Consider the following 18937-nt stretch of genomic DNA (forward strand, 5'->3'; position numbering starts at 1 on the left):
AATTTGATGCTGAGGATCTACCGATGCACTCCTTTCAACTGCTTCCGACGTCAAAACCTTGGTCTTTCCCTTAGCATCCAACATATTTGTTGGGAAAGGAGGTTGATCAATCTTCATCGGCTTCTGCGCTTTAGAACCATCAAACTTGATTCTCCCAGATTCTATAGCCGATTGCAGCTGTTGTCTGAAAACCTTGCACTCATTGGTGCTGTGAGAAGTTGCGTTGTGCCACTTGCAATATTTCATCTTCTTTAATTCCTCAGCCGATGGAATCACATGATTGAGTGACAATTTGATTTGCCCTTCCTGAAATAGAAAGTCAAATATCCTATCGGCCTTAGTAATGTCGAATGCAAACTTCTCTGGCTCCTTATGCACAAAAGGGCAAGACATCGGCTTTTTATTTTTCACCCACTCTGCTAATCCGATGACTGGCTCCTCATCAGAATCCGAGCTTGCTGCTTCATCGACAAAGGACACCTTTTTGTTCCATGCTCTCTTGGGTTCAAAGGGTTTGATATCCTGGTCGGAAATCCTCTGCACCAAGTGACTTAAGCTCTCGAACTCTTGAGAAGCATACTTGTCTCTGATATGTGGCAACAAACCCTGGAAAGCCAAATCGGCCAGCTGCCGATCATCCAGAACCAGGCTATAACATTTATTCTTGACTTCCCGCAACCTCTGCACAAAGCTTTCAACCGATTCATCATTGCGCTGTTTCAACCTGACTAAATCGGTAATCTTCTTCTCATGGACTCCAGAAAAGAAGTATTTGTGGAATTGCTTCTCCAGATCGGCCCAAGTTATCACTGAGTTAGGAGGTAACCATATAAACCAAGTGAATGCCGATCCAGACAACGATGACGAGAACAATCGAACCCTTAATTTGTCTCTGTTAGCAGCTTCCCCACATTGAATGATGAACCTGTTGACATGCTCCATGGTCGATGTATCATCCTGTCCAGAAAACTTAGTGAAATCCGGTACCTTGTACCGATTTGGAAGCGGGATTAAATCATATGCAGGAGGATACAGTGTCCGATAAGAGTAAGTGTTGACTGTGGGTTTTATCCCAAATTGTTCCCTCATTACTTCAGCAATCTTATCGGCCCAATAAGCATCGGTATCTTGCTGATGAGGTGGTTGCGGATCTGGCACTTGTTGATATGCTTCCACGTGTCTCTGATGTGCATGATTCGCATGGAACATGGGGTTGATCATCTGACCACCAGCCTGTTGACCAAGATTCATCGGCTGGTTAACCAATCCTTGATTTTGAAAACCAGGTTGAACTTGTCCTTGTTGGAACCCTACAGCCTGATGATTCTACTGAGGCATTTGTGGAAAGACTAATTGCCCCGTCCATCCACTGTTAGCATTCATCGGCATGAACCCTGCCGATGGCTGAAGATTGGGCATCATCATTGGATTGACATACCCTGGCTGTGTCATAAACCTCTGCTGCGTCGGCATTGAGTCTGCCGATGCGTTAGGCATCTGGAATGTTGGAGCTTGAGAATTCCCAGTGTAAGGTCTTGCAGTAGTAGTTGTAGTATACTGGGGACTCTGATTCATCGACAAATTTGGAGGTGCCGATGCCATAGGAGCCTTGCCTCTCGTGTCAGCCGTCTGAGATGTTCCAGGAGTCTTCAACATCATCTCTAGGGGCATACCATAACCCCACCAGTTGGGAGGAATGGACCCCGACATTGCCGATGCCAATAGATTTATGGCAAGCTTGATTTGCTCATCTGAAGTTGATGGATTGGTCGTCATCGGCGTAGATTGCACATTAGTGAGTCCTAGTGTGCTTGGAGGAGCAGTAGCTTCTGTGCCCGCAGCGGCCGTAGTAGCCGATGGAGCTGTGACAACTGGTGATCCTAGCAGATGATAGACAGGGCCCATATAGTTTGGTGGCAATTGTCCCTCTTTGAAAGTTCTAGCCACGGTATTGAAAACCGTATTGGACAGCACACCAGCTTGATTGATCAAGGCACGATTAATAGTACTATCAACCATGTCTTGAAGTTTACCGGGATTGGCTTCAAAAGTAACCTGCCGAGGCGCCGGTAGTGCCTCCTTCTGGATCACCTCGCCACTCTTGTTGATACTAAAGGATTTCAAACATTGTTGCTTGTAATCCTCCATGGCTTTTACAATAGCTTGCTTCTGCTCATCTCTAAGATTGGCTTCCGTCACGGGGATGACGTTCTCCAAGTCGAAATCGGTGTTCGACATGTTGATCTTGATCTTGAATCTTGTCCCACTGGCGTTCCAAAAGATGTGTTGATGCAAACTGATCTGCAAACACAAATGGCTAATACCCAATTCAAACGTTAAGGCATGCCAGCCGATTTGACCTTACTATCGGCAAAGATGATAACTCGAATACTTTGGTCCCGACAACAGCGATGCGTCCGGATGTCACGGCCAAGAGGTATTCACGTGAAACTCGAGAATACGCCGAGCTTAAGTCGACGAATTTCTAAGAACTCGTAGTAAAAAGGAAAATATGACGAAGTCGTCGGAAAAGTAGGTACTGAAATATGATATGAGTAAAAACTTGTGTTTGATTGATTGATTAGATCTTCATTACAAGGCCCTAGGGTCTACATTTATACCCTGCTCAAAGAGCTACAATCAGACACGACTAAGACTCAAATTCCAAATTAAACAGAATCCGTATACAAAACGAATTTAAATAACTAAAGAAAACATAAAACTATCCCCTTTAACCGACCGAGACACCGCCACAGATCAATCGGCAACCTCCACGCTTTCCTTTCGAGTCACTGGCAGACTTCCTGTTATGGCCATCGGCAAACACTGATATTGATCATCGGTAAGAACACGTTACCACCTCTGGACTTAGCCACATCCAATCGTCACTTCATCGGCAACTACCCTCATCGACAACTTTTCTGCAGACTAGTTACCGTTGCTCCACCTGCCGATCTATACTTTACTGATCCCTGGGTATGTGTCTAAAAACGGTGTCAACACATTCTCTCATCTAAGATTGCACTTTCACTCTATTTATATAGTCACTCAATTTATATGAGTTTATTTATAGTATGAGCTTATAAAGAATGCAAAATCTATCCCGCGAACCGTCGCATCATAGTGCAATGACGCGCTCTTGCTCCCATGCTCTCCCTCTCTTCTTCTCCAACTCCGATAGGCTTAGAAGGGGCTCAGGGGAGACAGGCTGGCCCGATGATAGTGACGAGAGAGATGTTGACGAGGCAAAGGCGGTTGGGAAGAGTAAGGGTGGGGCAACCTTAGCCATAGCGGCAACACAAGAAGGGGGAAAGAAAGAGAGCAGCGGGTGCGATAGGGTCGCACTAGAGCTCCATAGATGCAACTATGCCTCTGGAGCTCCGACGAAATTCTACCGTGCTGCGGCGGGGCAGCAGGTGGAGACGGTGATGGGGTGGCACGCCTACTCTTTGTGTGACCCATGGCGCCTTGTGTGCCCCCATAGAGAAGCTAGAGGACGAGGGAGAGCACTGGGGAGGAAAGGAACAGGAATTCCTTTGAGGAAATCACACGCGGCTAGCCGGTCCGAAATAGCTGAATCCCTGTGTTGATCAGGGGTAGAGAAGGAAAGAAGAAAAACAAGCGCCGGAGTCTGCACACAACCAGACATCCTCTCCTCACTCCGGCCAGGAAGAGCAGGAAACCTCGCAGATCCGCGCCCCGTCCGCTCACAGGTTCACCGCATCCCCGCCACTACCGTTTCCACTGCCGGCTCCATTCGCTCCACCAATCCCTGCTCAAGCCGCTCCAGCTGAGAGACGGAGAGCCCTGCGGGAAGGCGAGACGAGGGGGAGGTCCAAACCCTAGCCGTAGATTGCGGGCTCCTCCTCCTCCTCGCCGCCGCCGGCGGGGATGGAGATGGTGGTGGCGGCGCCGGAGCTCCCCGCCGAGGTGGAGAGGGCTCTCATCCGGGACATAACCGTCGCGGCTGATGCCCACGCTAAGGAGGGCGACACCTTCTTCCTCATCACCACCAGGTCCACTATCATGCCTCTCCGTTCGCCGTTTCCCTGCTTCCCATCCCTGTCGATCTACTCCCTGATTCAATCACCGTTCGCGCTGCCACGCTTGGAATGGTCCTGCGTGGCGCAAGGTCTTTTTTTCCCCTTCTTGCTGGTGTTGTTCGTCGGTGGAGGAACATGCTTCGGCGCCGCCGGCGAGGTGTCGCGGCGAGGTTGCGCCTCGGCGTTGGCATCGGAGGTGGGTTTAATGCGTGCCGGTTTATGTGTTCCTCTCTGCTTAAGGATTTGCCGGCCTTTCCTCTTCTGAAGCGCTGTAGTCTTACCTGTTGAGTGCGCTCCTCTTGACGCCGATGGCATGTGCTCCTCTGCTTTGCAAACAGGATTGGACAGCCATGGTGTGTGGCACAAGAGATTTTTTTTTTCAGCTGTGTAAGTTCTAGAGACTGTTATGTCAGGCATTTTGGACCAGTTGTGATTTAGGACCTTTGAGGTTTGAGCATTCTACTGCTCCTATATTCGGTCTTTGAGATGCTTTGAACATTTTAGGACATTTAAGGGCCCCTTTGGTAGCCCTCTTCCTCCGCTCCTGCCGCTCCGCTCCACGCTTCCCTCTGCTCCAGCTCTGCCCGCTCCCACTTGAAAAAGGTACCGTTTGGCAGCACTTTGTTGTTGTCTCCGGCTTCAGCTCCGGCGCAGACGGAGAGGCATGGCGCGAAGGAGCGGTGGTTTTTTTTTTTTTCTTTTTTTTGGGGGGGGGGGGGGGGGGGCATAAAAGGACCCCAACGGGCCCCGCGGTGACTTGGCCTCCTTCACCAATGGCGGAGAGCAGTGGTGAAGCATGGCCCATGAATTAGAGGGGGCTAAATTGCTTCCTTCAGCATCAAATCATGGTGAGATGTTAAATAGACATGTAGTTTAGACTTCGAGGGATTTATGAGTCATTGAATTTCTGTCAAGCACGGGGGGGGGGGCAGTTTAGCCTCCACTACCCTCCGCCCCTGGCGGAGAGGGTGCGACGGGGAGAAGGGCAGCGCAGAGGAGAGGGCCGGCTGGAGAAGGTCTGCGGATGGTGCGTCGGCAGCGCGGGCGAAGATGAAGACACGGTCACACAAGTGGAGGAGTGTGTGGACGGCTAGATTGGCGCAGTTGCGTGGACTCCCCACCTGCAGTGCAAAAGGGAGGGAGCCGGAGGAGCGCTTCCTTGAGGAAGCAGTGCGGTGCGGTGGCCTTTGGCAGCGCTCCCCGGATTCTCGCGTGGAGCGGAGCGGGAGAAGCGCTGCCAAAGGGGCCCTAAAAGTATTCCCTGTTTCCCTCTGGTAATTTAAAGAAGACGTTTAAGGCTGCCTAATTAGCCCACATGCAATTCAATTTGGTTGTCCTTAAAGTTATTCTTTGATGAGAAGGATGACAGAAGGGAGTAATTTCACAAGATCTGTATTAAATTAAGTTTTTTGGTATGATCGTGCATACTCATGGATCGTTGCAGTATGTAGGCTGTGGATTCAACTTGAAAGTATCACCATTTTTGTCGTGTTATGATCATAATAATATTCGAATGACGTTGTAAGATAAGGTATCACACCTAGTAGGATATGCCTAATATGAGATATAAGATGTATTAAAGCTTCTGGTATTTTTAATTTGGACCTGGAATGTTTTTCTCTTTTCTATTGAATTGCATGTTTTACAGGTCCGCATATGGTGCTGATGAGCATCATGGAAATGTCTGTTTTAGAAGGTTTCTTCAGAAATACATATTCGTACTATGTTATTTTATTCTTCTCTGTCAGTTTCTTCAGTTGTTTACTCTCAGTTCGGATTATAAATGCAAATCTTCTTTTTTTGGCTCAATAGGTGGTGGCAAAGTTGGATTGATTACCTCATTCAAGATTTGACTGGTGCAACAAGTAATGGTTATCATCATCATGACTTTGGTTCAAAGACTCCTAGAAGGCCAGGAGCTATTGACAATACCGATTTAATTGATGATGCGTCATTTGAAGTCTCCAATACGGAGATTGAGATACATGATAACTTGGTTGAGGGTCGGGATTACATACTGGTTCCTCAGCAAGTTTGGGAAAAGTTGCATGGTTGGTAAGTCATCTCTATACTGTGCAATATGATCATCAAAAGAATAATCCTCTCTGGATCTATCACTTTTCAAATGCCTCTATGCACCTAAGTGCAGTGGCTTCTTGTCTTTGATAGTTTCTACATAGCTTAATCATTCTACTTATGCTGACCTGTCTACCTTATGATTCCTTGCCGTTTCTGTGGAATATGGATAACTGTCTTTCAAGGCGGTTCTAGTTCACATACTCTATTACTGTAAATTGATATATTCACTTTCCTGAACATACTGAATAAAACATCAATCCTAGCCAATTTTATTAAATATTCTTTACAGTTTGCGTTGGTATTTGCCAAATACATCACTTCTTCAAATGATTATATATGAAGAAAGTAGCACAAAAAATCAGTAGCCTTTGGTCTTAAAATGAACTAAGGCACAAACTGTGGTGTTGTTTAATCCCCAGATGCTTTGCCTTGACTTTCAAGTAAAACCCCAAAATTAATACATGGAAGAAAGTTGATGCTACTATGTTATGAATTCAAGTTAAGAAGCTGAGAGACTTTTCACAAACATGGTTCACTTATTTGTGTTCCGTATGTGAGAAGCTGTGACATCGTCCATCAACAAGAAACAACCACACAGCTTTTGATTTGGTGTTTGGAATCTTATTCTCATTATTACACAAAATGCGTTAACAGGTATGGTGGAGGACCAACATTACCAAGAAAGGCAATCAATACTGGCTTTTCTCAAACTGATTTGGCCATAGAAGTTTATCCTCTACGACTGCAGTTAATTCTAATGTCAAGAGAAGAGCGAACCTTTATAAGGATAAGCAAGAAGGTATGCTCTCATCTCTTTAGCCATTGTTGAGCACATTGTCCTTTCTTTTAGTTTGTATTTCAATAAATTGAATAGATTGGACAGAATTATGTAAACCTATGATGCCACTTTGTGAGTATAACCTTCTGTTGAAGTCTTTTAATGTCTCTAATAGCTTCAATAAAGTTGGAATAACTGAAAAGTTAAAAATCATCATGAACCTTTTTCAGGATACAGTTGGCCAACTCCATAAAAGGGCTTGTAAGGTTTTTGACTTGGTACCAGCTGAGGTAGTTGTTTATTTTGATGTTACATTGTTACTTGCAAGGATTTTTTTCATAGTTATTGTGGCCATCATTGGCAGGTATGCATTTGGGACTATTATGGTCGAACAAAGCATTCATTGATGGATAGCCTGGACAAAACCCTTGATGATTCCAACATTCAGATGGATCAAGACGTGAGTCAAATCTTCTATAATAATTGAGAAGCATTCCCCCACTGCCACCCCCACCCCAGTATCAAACTATATTTGTAGAACAGATGCACTACTAGTTAATGGCTGTTGTCAAGTAAATGATATGACTGTATACTTTTATATTGTTTTCACAGATTCTAGTTGAGGTTACCACTGATGCCAATGGTAGTCTGGATGGTTTGGTTAAAAGAAACAATTTTTTTGAGAGAGAGTCGACTTCTCTGATTACTGATGCTCTGAAATCAGGATTGCCAAATGAGAATTTTGCAGCCAACAGCTATGCTTCTAGAAGCTATAACTCTAGTCTGACACCAAGCCTCTACCTGCGATCAACCAATGGTGATCTGGATAATGTGCATGGTTCTAGTGGCATGAGCACGAGGGGATCACCCTTAGGTCTTACAGGGCTACTTAATCTTGGAAATACATGCTATATGAACAGTGCCATACAGTGTCTTGTGCACACGCCACAGTTTACTAGATATTTTTGTGAAGATTATCATCGTGAAATAAATCGGCAAAATCCGCTGGGTAATGTGGTAAGTACTCTTTTGACTCACATGTCCTGGAGGCCTTGATGCTTCAAGATAAAGTCATTTTGGTAGAGAATATGATGTTATTCCATTATATTCGTTTGGATAACTTTTTTTTCATCATGATATTATTCATAGCAGCCAACCAAATTTCAGTTTAGTTGTCTCCCATTATTCCTGACATGCAACAAGTACTAAGAGATGCCAGACCCTTCATTTCCAAAATCTGTAGCTTTTGGTTTTGGTAACATTTTCCACATGTACAATATCTTCTCTTAAGTGTAGTATATGTATTCAATTCTTGATTAAGTTTCTAGTTCAGATTTATGATCTTGCCATTCTAAAGTCTTGTCAGTTTTTCTTTAGTTTGGTAAGATAAGTAAAAAATCTTATGTTTGTTGACCTTGACATACAAAGAAATTTATGTTGTTACTATCACGTACTGGCATGTGATTATTCCGAGCATTTGTGTGGACATTTTCTACAGCTATAATGTATTTTAATTTTAATCATGCAAAAACAATTGAAAAAAACTGGTTGCCATACTGCCCTTTTCTGGTTTCATTTTCTCGAGCATCCTGCATGTTAATTGTACTAAGTTCTGATGGTAGTCATGTAGGGTGAACTTGCACTAGCTTTTGGTGAGCTACTGAGAAAACTCTGGGCTCCTGGAGGACGTGCCCCAGTTTCGCCTAGACCATTCAAAACGAAGCTTTCTCGGTTTGCATCTCAGTTCAGTGGATACAACCAGCATGATTCACAGGTTTGATTGTCTCTTTAGAATGATGTTCTATCATATGTTATATTTATGCACAGTGGGTCCCTAAACTTTTTCCGCATTCTCATCTGGGTACATGAACTCCCAAAGTGATCATGTGGGTCCTTCAACTTTTCGTGTGGTTGATTCTAAGTTCAGTAATCATGGACCTAAATTCACACATCGAATGGACCACTTGAAAAAGGATGGATGATCACTTTGAGAGTTCTGCCTTCATGGACCTAGATGAGAATGTGAGAAAATTTGAAGGATCCATGGTGCATTTCACTTTATTGAGTTTTTTTTTTTAATTTTTTTTCCTGAATCTGTATTTTGGTAAAATACTGCAGGAGCTGTTGGCATTCCTCTTGGATGGACTCCATGAGGATTTGAATCGCGTGAAGCATAGACCTTACATAAACTCGGGAGATGCTGATGGAAGATCAGATGAAGAAGTTGCAGATGAATATTGGGCAAATCATATTGCTAGAAACAATTCAATCATTGTTGATGTATGCCAGGTTAGTTCTACACCTGTGAATCAATTCACTTACTGTTGTGATGCTTTGGCTCTACATAAATGCTAATAACCATTGCGATTTGGGACCATCATGTTCCTCTTGCTGGGTATTGGAATAAAATGATCCTTTGACATCATAGTTCTGAGTGTGCATGTAAGCAATGATTTCAGGTCGACTGGTCGAAGCTGGTCGCTCTAGGACCGACCAGGCGATTAATCGAGATTAATCGTCGACCAGGGCGATTAATCGCCCTGGTCGACCCTGGTCGTCCACCTGGTCGTCCAGCTATTTCAGGGCATATATGCCTATATATATACCTCTATATATACTATATAATATACACAATCAAGCTAGCATCAAGACTACATTAGTGTTTAGATAGTGAATTACTTGTGGGAGTTGGTTTCTTCTCTTTTCTGCACTGTCCAGAGGTCCATATTGTTGTCCCAAACTCCCCCTGCAGCCCCTCTATTCTATCTAAACCCTAACAGGCCAAAAACTTAAAGCCCATTAGCCCAGTCCCAGTTAGAAAAGGCCCAAAAAAACAGAAGCCTGGTCGTCCATCTTACCTGGTCGTCCGATTAATCGCGATTAATCGACGATTAATCGGACGACCAGCTTTCTGGTCGAACTAATCGAGTCGGACCTCCTAATCGAATCCTAGGAGCGACCTGGACGATTAATCGCGATTAATCGGATGACCTGAAATCATTGCATGTAAGCACCTCTAGCAGTTTCAGGTATTTACTGTATGTAATGTAAAGACCTTTCTGTGACCTTCCTGTTGTGATTAGATGTGCAGATGTGCTACCTCATTACATGTGGAGCTGGATACATGTTATTTTTTTATGCTGAAGGATTAGCTTTGTTAGACTTACTCTCTCCTTCCCAAATAGATGACCTTATAGCATTCAAATTTTGTCCCAAAATACTTGACCTTCTCACTTTCCGTAGCACCTTTCTCTTTTCCCTATACACATTTCTCTTTTCCCAATACATCTCTATCTCTGCTCCTTGAGGGGCATTTTGGTCTTTTGGCTTCAGCGTTGGTTTCTGTGGGAGATTCTAAAATGTCTTCTAATATGGGGTGGAAGGAGTATATTCTATCTGTATATGTACTCTCCAGTGTAGGGTGTTTCTTACGGTGTGTATAAAGTCTTGCACATCTTCCCTACAGATACTGCGGTACATTGGAGGCACATACTTGTCACAATACACATAATAATGCTTGTTGCATGCATGACATATTTTTGGCTCATGATTTAATTCTCTTCCTAATTATTCTAAGAAAGATGTTGTACTAACATTTCCTTTTATTATGTTTTTCCAGGGGCAGTACAAGTCCACTTTGGTTTGCCCAGTCTGTGGGAAGGTTTCAGTGACTTTCGACCCGTTCATGTATCTTTCCTTACCCTTACAATTTGCCTCAACCCGGAGCGTGACCGCCGTGGTATTTTCTTGTGATGGTAGTGTTCCACCAACACCATTCACTGTAAATGTACCGAAGCAAGGTAGGTGCAGAGATCTATTACAAGCCCTTGGCACTGCATGCTCACTTAAAAATGGGGAGAAACTTCTAATTGCTGAGGTTCGTCATTAGTGCTCACTTGAATTAATGTACAGGTTGGCAGGTTTGATGATTGTGTCCCTAAAACATTTTTGTTGAATTTATCTACAGATACGGAATCATAAGATCTACCGATTTATTGATGATCCAGTGCTTCAGCTGTCTACAATAAGTGATGATGATCATCTGGCAGTTTATAAGCTCCCAAAGTTGGAAAAGAGGGTGAATTACATTCAGTTTGTGCATCGTCATGAAGACTTGTAAGGAAAAAAAAAGCAACAGACACTGATATATGGTTATCTTCTTGCTAGAATTACAGCTGTAGTGGTCATCTTGGTTTGTAATTGAAGTAAACCCAACATGTGTCATGTCAATATGCTATTTACATGATTAACACAAATACTTCTTGCACCATCTTCTGATAATATTATCATTTGCTATTGGTAGGGACCATGGAAACACTAACACCTTGACATCTTGGAAACCCTATGGTGTTCCTCTTCTTGCACAAATATCTCGCAATGAAATTGTCACGGGTTTGGATATCCATGAGTTGGTCCATAAAATGCTTGTGCCCATGCTAAGGAATCAGGACTTTATGCGTTTGGTTGTTCAAAGTTCTGTTTCCACGAGAACTCACAGTTATCATACTGACAGCAGCAAATTTCAGCTTCAGTTGATTGATGATAGCAACACAGTCATTGAAAAATCAAATGATGCTATCAGGGTCCCACAATCTTCACTCGCAACTGTATTTTTTATCAATTGGCTCAAGGAAGATCTGAAAAAGATTGACACTCATCATTTAGAGTACCTCCCAGAGGTGTTTATGTATGGTCCTCCTGCTAAGAGAACCCGTGGTGAAGCTCTCTCACTCTATGCATGCTTGGATGCTTTTTTGAGAGAAGAACCTCTTGTACCTGAAGACATGTGGTTAGTTTTCATTTCCGCATTCTAAGATACATTTGCACTTGCAAAAAATGATAATTACTTAATTGGTGCATACTTTCCATTTTGGTCGGTACACTGGTACTTGACGCTTGCTTAGACACTTTGAGTGGTTATAAGGATGAAACTGGATTGGATATTATGGATACCAAATATGGGTAGCTGTATCTTTTTTGGGATTCGGAGTCGGATTCAGATAGTGTCAGATGCATCAAATATTAATGTCTATTCCATATATATATATTGGAAATCCAACTTTGACTATTCAGTTTCGGATATGGTACGGATATTAAATGTCTGGATTCTTATATGGATTGCCCATGTGGTCTTTAAATCCTTTCGGGACAGATGGAAATCTGGAATATCCATCCTGTTTTCATCCCTAGTGGTTACTCTGTTGGTTGCACTGGCACTTTAGTTATAACTACATAAACATACCTTATGAGTTTGTTTTGTTATATTTTCAAAATTTGTGGATCCTTTTAGTAGCTGTAACAATTGAGGCCCATAAAAATATATTTGTTGATGGGGTTCTCTCTCTCTCTCTCTCTCTCTCTCAAATTTTATTGGACAGTCCCCTGTGGATCATCTGGTCCATTTTTGTGGGCATATCAACTTTTCAATTTTTGATCTGAAACATGTACAATGTGTAATGCGCCCATGATTATTTTGTTCGCTCAAAACAGTTGCATGTGATCACCCACATTAACCATCATTTCTTAATTTGCAACCAAATAGAGCCTCTTTTGAATCATATGGTTTCCCTTCCTTGGATTTTGGTAAAAATCAGTTTAAAATTTGTAGGCACTTTAATAATGTTTCTTCCTTATATCTATAGCCTTCATTTCTATGGTGTTTAGTGATGAAGTTATTATGCTGTTCTTTTAGGTACTGTCCAAGGTGCAAAGAGCAAAGACAAGCTAGCAAAAAGTTGGATTTGTGGAGACTTCCAGAAGTGCTAGTCATACATCTAAAGAGATTTTCATTTAGTAGGTCAACAAAACAAAAACTAGAAACTTTTGTTAATTTTCCAATACATGACTTGGATTTGACAAATTACATTGCCAACAAGAAGAGTTCAGAGCGCCAGATCTATGAGTTGTATGCTGTGAGCAATCATTATGGCAACATGGCAAGTGGACATTATACTGCACACATTAAGGTACATTTCTTACCAAACTTATTATTACAGCTTCTCTGCTAAAAAAAAGAGTGATTCTGAAGTCCTATGGCTTTCTGTAGCCTTTTGGTTCTCTATTCAGTTTTGCTGTTTTTGCATGTTCTTATGGCTTTTGTAATTTTATATTGTATCTTCTGCCCCACAATTTCATTGCAATTCAGTCTGCAATCTACCCTGCTTTGAGTACAAGGCTTGCCAAACAGTTAGGTTGCGATTGGTGCTTGCATTAGACTTTATGCAGCACTCCCCAAGCCAGCGTAATTGTATGGTCTTCCTGTTTGGTTGTCCTGCACAGGCAAGCTGCATTTGGTCAAATTGTGTTTCATTGTCTTGCATGTAGTTACCTCCATGTTCTAGTAGAGGTCTCATGTTTCTAGTAGAGGTAGGGGAGGTCTTTTTTTTTTGGCTCCATCGACCTATGCACATTGCCTAATACAATCCAATTTGTTGTACTAGCTACTGCTGCATTAGGTTTGCTTTGAACAATGCGCAATTCTGCATAAGAGCCTCACAAGCCTGGATACAGGCTAATGTACCCAACCAAACAGCTGCAATAGTTATGTTTTCTTTGTGAAGTGTGTTGATAATTCCTTGATTTGTGCAGTACCACTGTGCTTTTGAATCCTCATTGATGCTTCCCTGTGTAGTATAGAATGCTGATGGGAATTTCTCTTTATGCAGCTTGTCGATGAAAATCGGTGGTACAATTTCGATGATAGCCATGTTGCTTCCATTGATGAAGACGAGGTGAAGACTGCTGCAGCTTATGTACTATTCTATAGAAGAGTCAGAGAACAAGATAGAGCAAGGGGAACTAGTAATGGATCTCACTTATATGCAAAGAGAAGCCATGGATATAGCCATAGGTAGACTAATTCATTGCTGTGGTTTGGTGCAAGGGGATTCCAGAAATGACACCTGCAGGCCTTTAGTTACTGCCAGGAGTATATGGCTCGACTCTACTGCAGCTGGGAAAATGCACCATTCTCCAGTTGAGACAGAAGATTATTGCATAGTTCATCTGCAGTGCTGGTGCAAGATGGGAATTTTGTATAAGGTGGATTGAAGGAGTAATTGACTCTTTTCTTATGATAATTGGGTAGCTTCAACAGGAACACCAGGGATTGGTGGCATTTTGGTGATCTGTTTTCTTCTAGAAGAGAGACAAGGGGAAGCAAGCAAACATTTAGGAACACCTTTTCTTTAATTTAATTATTTCCATTTCAGGTTTTTAAAAAAATCCATTAACGTTTTTAGATTAGCTAGCCTGTACACAACTGTTGTTGGAAATGGGTCAGCTGGTGTTGGTCGATGCTTGTGGTGGCCAACAATACCATACCCAACTATACCAGAGACTGCAGTGGCGAATGCACCTTTGACAATGTCGGTGCACATTATAATGCTGTGTTGTTGCGGGAAGAATTGTAGCTCATGTTGTACTTATATTAGTGGCAAAAGGCCTCACAAATGTAAAAATGTATCGTTGTGCTGACATGTTAAACCTTATTTTGGATTCTTGCTTTTTTCCTATTGACGAAGGCGTGCGCCATTTAATAGTCAACCGCAACCCACTTGAGAGTGGGGGTAGAATTGTTTCTGTTTGTATAAATGTGGTGTTAAATATTTTTTTCTTGTGTTAGTAAGCTTACCGGATCCTAGATATGAAATTGCAAATGGATTTATCAGACCTGCCCGCAAAGGGCACACCATCTGTGCATACTTCTCGGCCTTGTAATCCTGTCTTGATTTTGGGAGAAACCCAAGGTTGTGTTAGGCCTTGTTTAGTTTCAAAAAAATTTGCAAAAAATTTTAGATTCTTCATCACATCGAATCTTGTGGTGCATGTATAGAGCATTAAATATAGATAAAAATAATAACTAATTGCACAGTTTACCTGTAATTCGCGAGGCGAATCTTTTAAGCTTAGTCCATGATTGTATAATATTTGTCAAATACAAATAAAAGTGTTATAGTATCCATTTTGTAAAATTTCTTGGAACTAAACAAGGCCATACTATTTCTGTTCCAATTATAAGTCGCTTTGACTTTTTTGGTATATTTATTTTACTATGCATCTAGATATAATAATATGTCTATACACATAGCAAATTGGATGACAAAAAAGTTAGCAACTTATAATCTAGAATGGAGGGAGTATTTAACAGTGTAGGCACTAGGAACCAGTGCCTATCACCACTCAAAAACCATGGTTATTGAGGTGCTTTTGCCACACTTATCCAGTGATGCTTGTTTTACATTGATTTTCCTAGTTGATGCTAGATGTCTGTTCTTCAAATTCAAATTACCCTAATGGGTTGTTTGCATTCCTTGAATTTGGGATGAATTGATATTTCTTTCTTGGATCGGCCTGTTTGGACGAGCCTTGAATTGGAAATCAACATTCCACCCTAGATTCCTGGCTGAAAGAGGAGAAATTGATTGACTTCCGACTCTCGAGCAACGCCATTCCCTCGCCGCTTGCGTCTCACAGTTCGCCCGGGCGCCGATGTTTCCTAGCTGCTCTTATCTCGCACCACGGCTCAAGGGTTAGAGGAAGTCTACTGGCGTGCTGGGTTTCCCAAACGTATAGATGGTCATGCAGCACGTAGTATGTTGGGCGCTGTACTAGGCACGATAGCAACATAAGACTGCCCACAACTTTGGTTTTGAGCAATGCTGAAATCAGAGAGAGAGCATCTAGGCATGAGATAGCAATGTTGCATGGAGCGATACCGACTGAAAAAGGTCTACTCTTGTCATGTAGGTTTCTCGATACATAAAAATAAAAAATTCCATCCCAACCGGCCTCCGTACATGCTCAGTAGGCATCAGGCTCCATGTTGTGCAAACAGATGAAATCTTGGCACCAGTACAGTCTAACTAGCTAAAATATCTACATAGCTAACACTTGCTTTAGGCTTCCGAGCTCATTGGGCTAGGCTAGTAGAAAAAAGGCACGATGTGTTATGCCTGGACCCAAGACTAGGCTTGTGGCCCTAATTAGCCTAGCCTGGTGGCATGTTGTGTGTGGCCTAGTATCTATGGGTCGTACTTTCATTGGGCCCGTGCCATGGCGGGCCGAGCGGCCAATTTGACCATGTATACCGAAGTACTAGGGTCTTTGCATTTGCGCATGCGTAGATTTCCAGGGAGAAGCGTGTTTGGTCCCATGTGCTGTGCGAGACTTGCTCCGCCGATGCAAATTGCAAAGTATCACCACGTCCTATATCCGCTCGTGTGACCAAATCAGCCACGGCGCTACCCAAAGAAAAATCTTGAAGTAGCCTGATGTCTTAAAAGCGAACCCTACTAGTTGTTTTAGAGATCCAAGGCTTAACGTTTAAATTTTGTCTTAAATTAAATTTTCTAAAACTTTATATAGAAACACTAATATTTATACTGCCGAATAATTATAGTTATATTTATTTTATACTCTCCTTTTCAAATTATAATATGTTTTGGCTTTTCTAGATTCATAACTTTTGCTACGGCTCATCTAAATATATATTATGTTTAGATACATAGTAGAAGCTATGAAACTAGAAATGACAAAACATCTTAAGAATGAATGAAGTAGTATATAACTTATTGATATCGTAAACATTGATTTTTTTATAATTTAATTAAATTTAAGATAGTTTGACTTCCAACGAAACTAAAACAAGTTATCTTTTTGGACGGAGGTGTACCTACTAGGACCAGGACCTTGCAACAGACAGCTGTGCCCCAAGTGTCACGTGTTTGAGATTCTAAACCTTTGATGGGAAGACAAAAAACAAATAGAGGATAACTGAAACAACAAACAAGACTAGGCTTTATAGTAGGAGGTAAATACAATATGAACTTATCTTTTTCAGTCACAATTATGGCCTTACACTACAAAAAAATTGTTAATCCGTGACAGATTTTCGATGACGGATTTACAAATCGTTACTGATAGATGCAAAACCGTGTTACTGATAGATGCAAAACCGTGATGATTGTAACAGAACCGTCCAATTTATAAGAATTCAAGTGAATTAGCGGCCACGAGAGCAGTCAAGCCAATGGACTTGAACCCATATAAACCCGGTAGTCCGACGAAACCTCAAAAGATCTCGATTCAACCAACATACAACCAAGATCGTACATGATCAAGCATCGTCATCACAGATTACAACCATTCATCTCAGAACATAGTTTTACAACACATCGGAGTTCAAATAAAGTTATTACAAACCAGTTCAGTAGCGGAAACAAAGTAGTTTTAAAACCACACACACTCACAACTGAAGGTACGAGAGGTGATCTTGGCCGAGATCTACTCATCATCCGCAGCCGGATGGTGACAGTTAGCACAATAGCCGTGATAAACGACATCATCTGCAACAGGGGTAAATAAAACCCTGAGTACGAGAATGTACTCAGCTAGACTTACCCGTCGTAAACCAGAAATAAAGTGACACCAAGTAGTATGCAAGGCTAATATTTGTGGACTGGTTTGACTCACATTTTGCATAAAAGGCTTTAGTTGTAAGTAACACATTTATACATTTTCAGCAGCAAGTTAATTACTTAGATCAGCTATCCACTACTGTTCTAAGCACACACTTGAGTATTAAGCATCACAATAATAACCATATCCGGATTATCACATAGCCATCATTACTCTCATCATAACCATCAAGTTTATTTAGTCAGGTCTACGTTGCCGCTGCTCGAGTCAAGTTCTCACTATCCGGGAGAGACAGCGATTCGAATCGATTCCTATCCAGCTGGAGGGGTATTCCTAGCACTCGCCCAAGCATAGCTCATGAGGGTAGCTCGGATCACCTTTAGCACAACTCCGGACCAATTCTCGGGTCCGTACAGCGCCACACCCCTAGGGACCGCCAATCTGCCAGGGTCAGGACTCTAACGTGACACCTCGGTCTTACGCCATTGACTCCCCGCACATCCTTGCTACCGACCGGGGTGCGCACTTAAACCGAACGGGGTATCCGGCCGGAGATGCACTCGTAGGCTTTGCGGTCGGAACGACTTATCCGGCCAACTAAGTGTTAGGCATGCGTTCAACATGACACGAGGACGTACAGCGAATCGGTCCTTAAACGACACAGACGGGGATAGATTCACATCCAAGACCTCCATGCCTTGTTGCTGCACTATCGTCATCCCGCCCGGTCTCAAATTCATTATTAGCACATGGTTATCTCCACGATAGCAATATAGCCAACCGTGATTCAGCATCCACCTATCTCTCGCAGGTGATAGGAAATGACCCGGCTTCTACCGAGCTAAGCATGGCTAAGCATCATTTCGATCCTAGACCTACTTAGGTAAGGTATAAGGTGGACAAGGTAGTTTATTATGCAGCAAGGGTGTCATATCAACGCCTAACACTTAATGCAACAATACATAACCATAGTTAATTGACAGCTGGACATGATAACAAAATAGTAGGAGTCTTATAATGCTCCGGGGCTTGCCTTCAACGTAGGTGGACGGGCGGTGGTCGGGACACTCCGGTAGATCCTCCTCCTCCTCCTCAGCTCCTTGAGGTGGCTCCCTCTGCTGCTCCTCCGGCTCGGGTAGATCGAACTACAAGACCGTCACTCCTTTGGGTACACCTATGTATGCATAGCAAGGTGATAAACATAGGGAATGCATATAAGATGCAATATGTCACGATACTGAGCCAAGAAACACATAGTAAGGTACAAACATGAGAACAAGCTCCTAAAATTAAGTGAGTCATAGATTGACAAGTAAGTGCATACTTCTTCTCTGGTAGAGAGACCAACTAGATAAGCAATCAACCTTAGTTATTCATGCACAACAACTGGGGTCATGCACAGATTAACTAGTCAAAAGTTCTGGCTATAACTTAAACATCAGTTGGCCAAATTAAGCAAGTAAGCACTTTCTGGAAAGATTAACAAATTGTCTACACTTCACGTTTAGACATCCCAGAAGGATTCCCAACCGAAATATGCTGAAACAGACAAAGTTGGCTGGCTGTCCTGGAAAAACCAGAGAACAAGCATTTCGTAGCAGCTACTTGCAACAGTCAT

The 18937-nt window shown here is 42.5% G+C and overlaps 1 protein-coding gene across 3 annotated transcripts; it reads left to right on the forward strand.

Annotated features, from left to right (window-relative positions):
- LOC8064420 (ubiquitin carboxyl-terminal hydrolase 5) lies at positions 3299-14493 on the forward strand. Of its 3 annotated transcripts, none has more exons than XM_021461286.1 (13): positions 3299-4016; positions 5856-6098; positions 6777-6921; positions 7131-7190; positions 7265-7360; positions 7513-7917; positions 8531-8674; positions 9019-9189; positions 10520-10777; positions 10868-11016; positions 11204-11689; positions 12593-12866; positions 13566-14493. In XM_021461286.1, exons 1-13 carry the CDS (start codon positions 3892-3894, stop codon positions 13752-13754), a joined length of 2745 nt encoding a protein of 914 aa, XP_021316961.1. In that variant the 5' UTR covers positions 3299-3891; the 3' UTR covers positions 13755-14493. The 3 variants fall into 3 exon arrangements, with proteins under 3 accessions (XP_021316961.1, XP_002449457.2, XP_021316962.1); XM_002449412.2 differs by lacking the exon at positions 3299-4016 and adding an exon at positions 4062-4239; XM_021461287.1 differs by lacking the exon at positions 3299-4016 and adding an exon at positions 5666-5739.

Source organism: Sorghum bicolor, chromosome 5 (assembly GCF_000003195.3).
Source record: "Sorghum bicolor cultivar BTx623 chromosome 5, Sorghum_bicolor_NCBIv3, whole genome shotgun sequence".
Lineage (NCBI taxonomy): Eukaryota > Viridiplantae > Streptophyta > Magnoliopsida > Poales > Poaceae > Sorghum > Sorghum bicolor.

Coding starts and splice junctions, on each gene's coding strand:
- LOC8064420 (XM_021461286.1), top strand. CDS start 3,892: ATGGAGATGGTGGTGGCGGCGCCGGAGCTCCCCGCCGAGGTGGAGAGG. Junction 6,099..6,776: donor TGGGAAAAGTTGCATGGTTG/GTAAGTCATCTC, acceptor ATGCGTTAACAG/GTATGGTGGAGGACCAACAT. Junction 11,017..11,203: donor GTGCATCGTCATGAAGACTT/GTAAGGAAAAAA, acceptor TGCTATTGGTAG/GGACCATGGAAACACTAACA.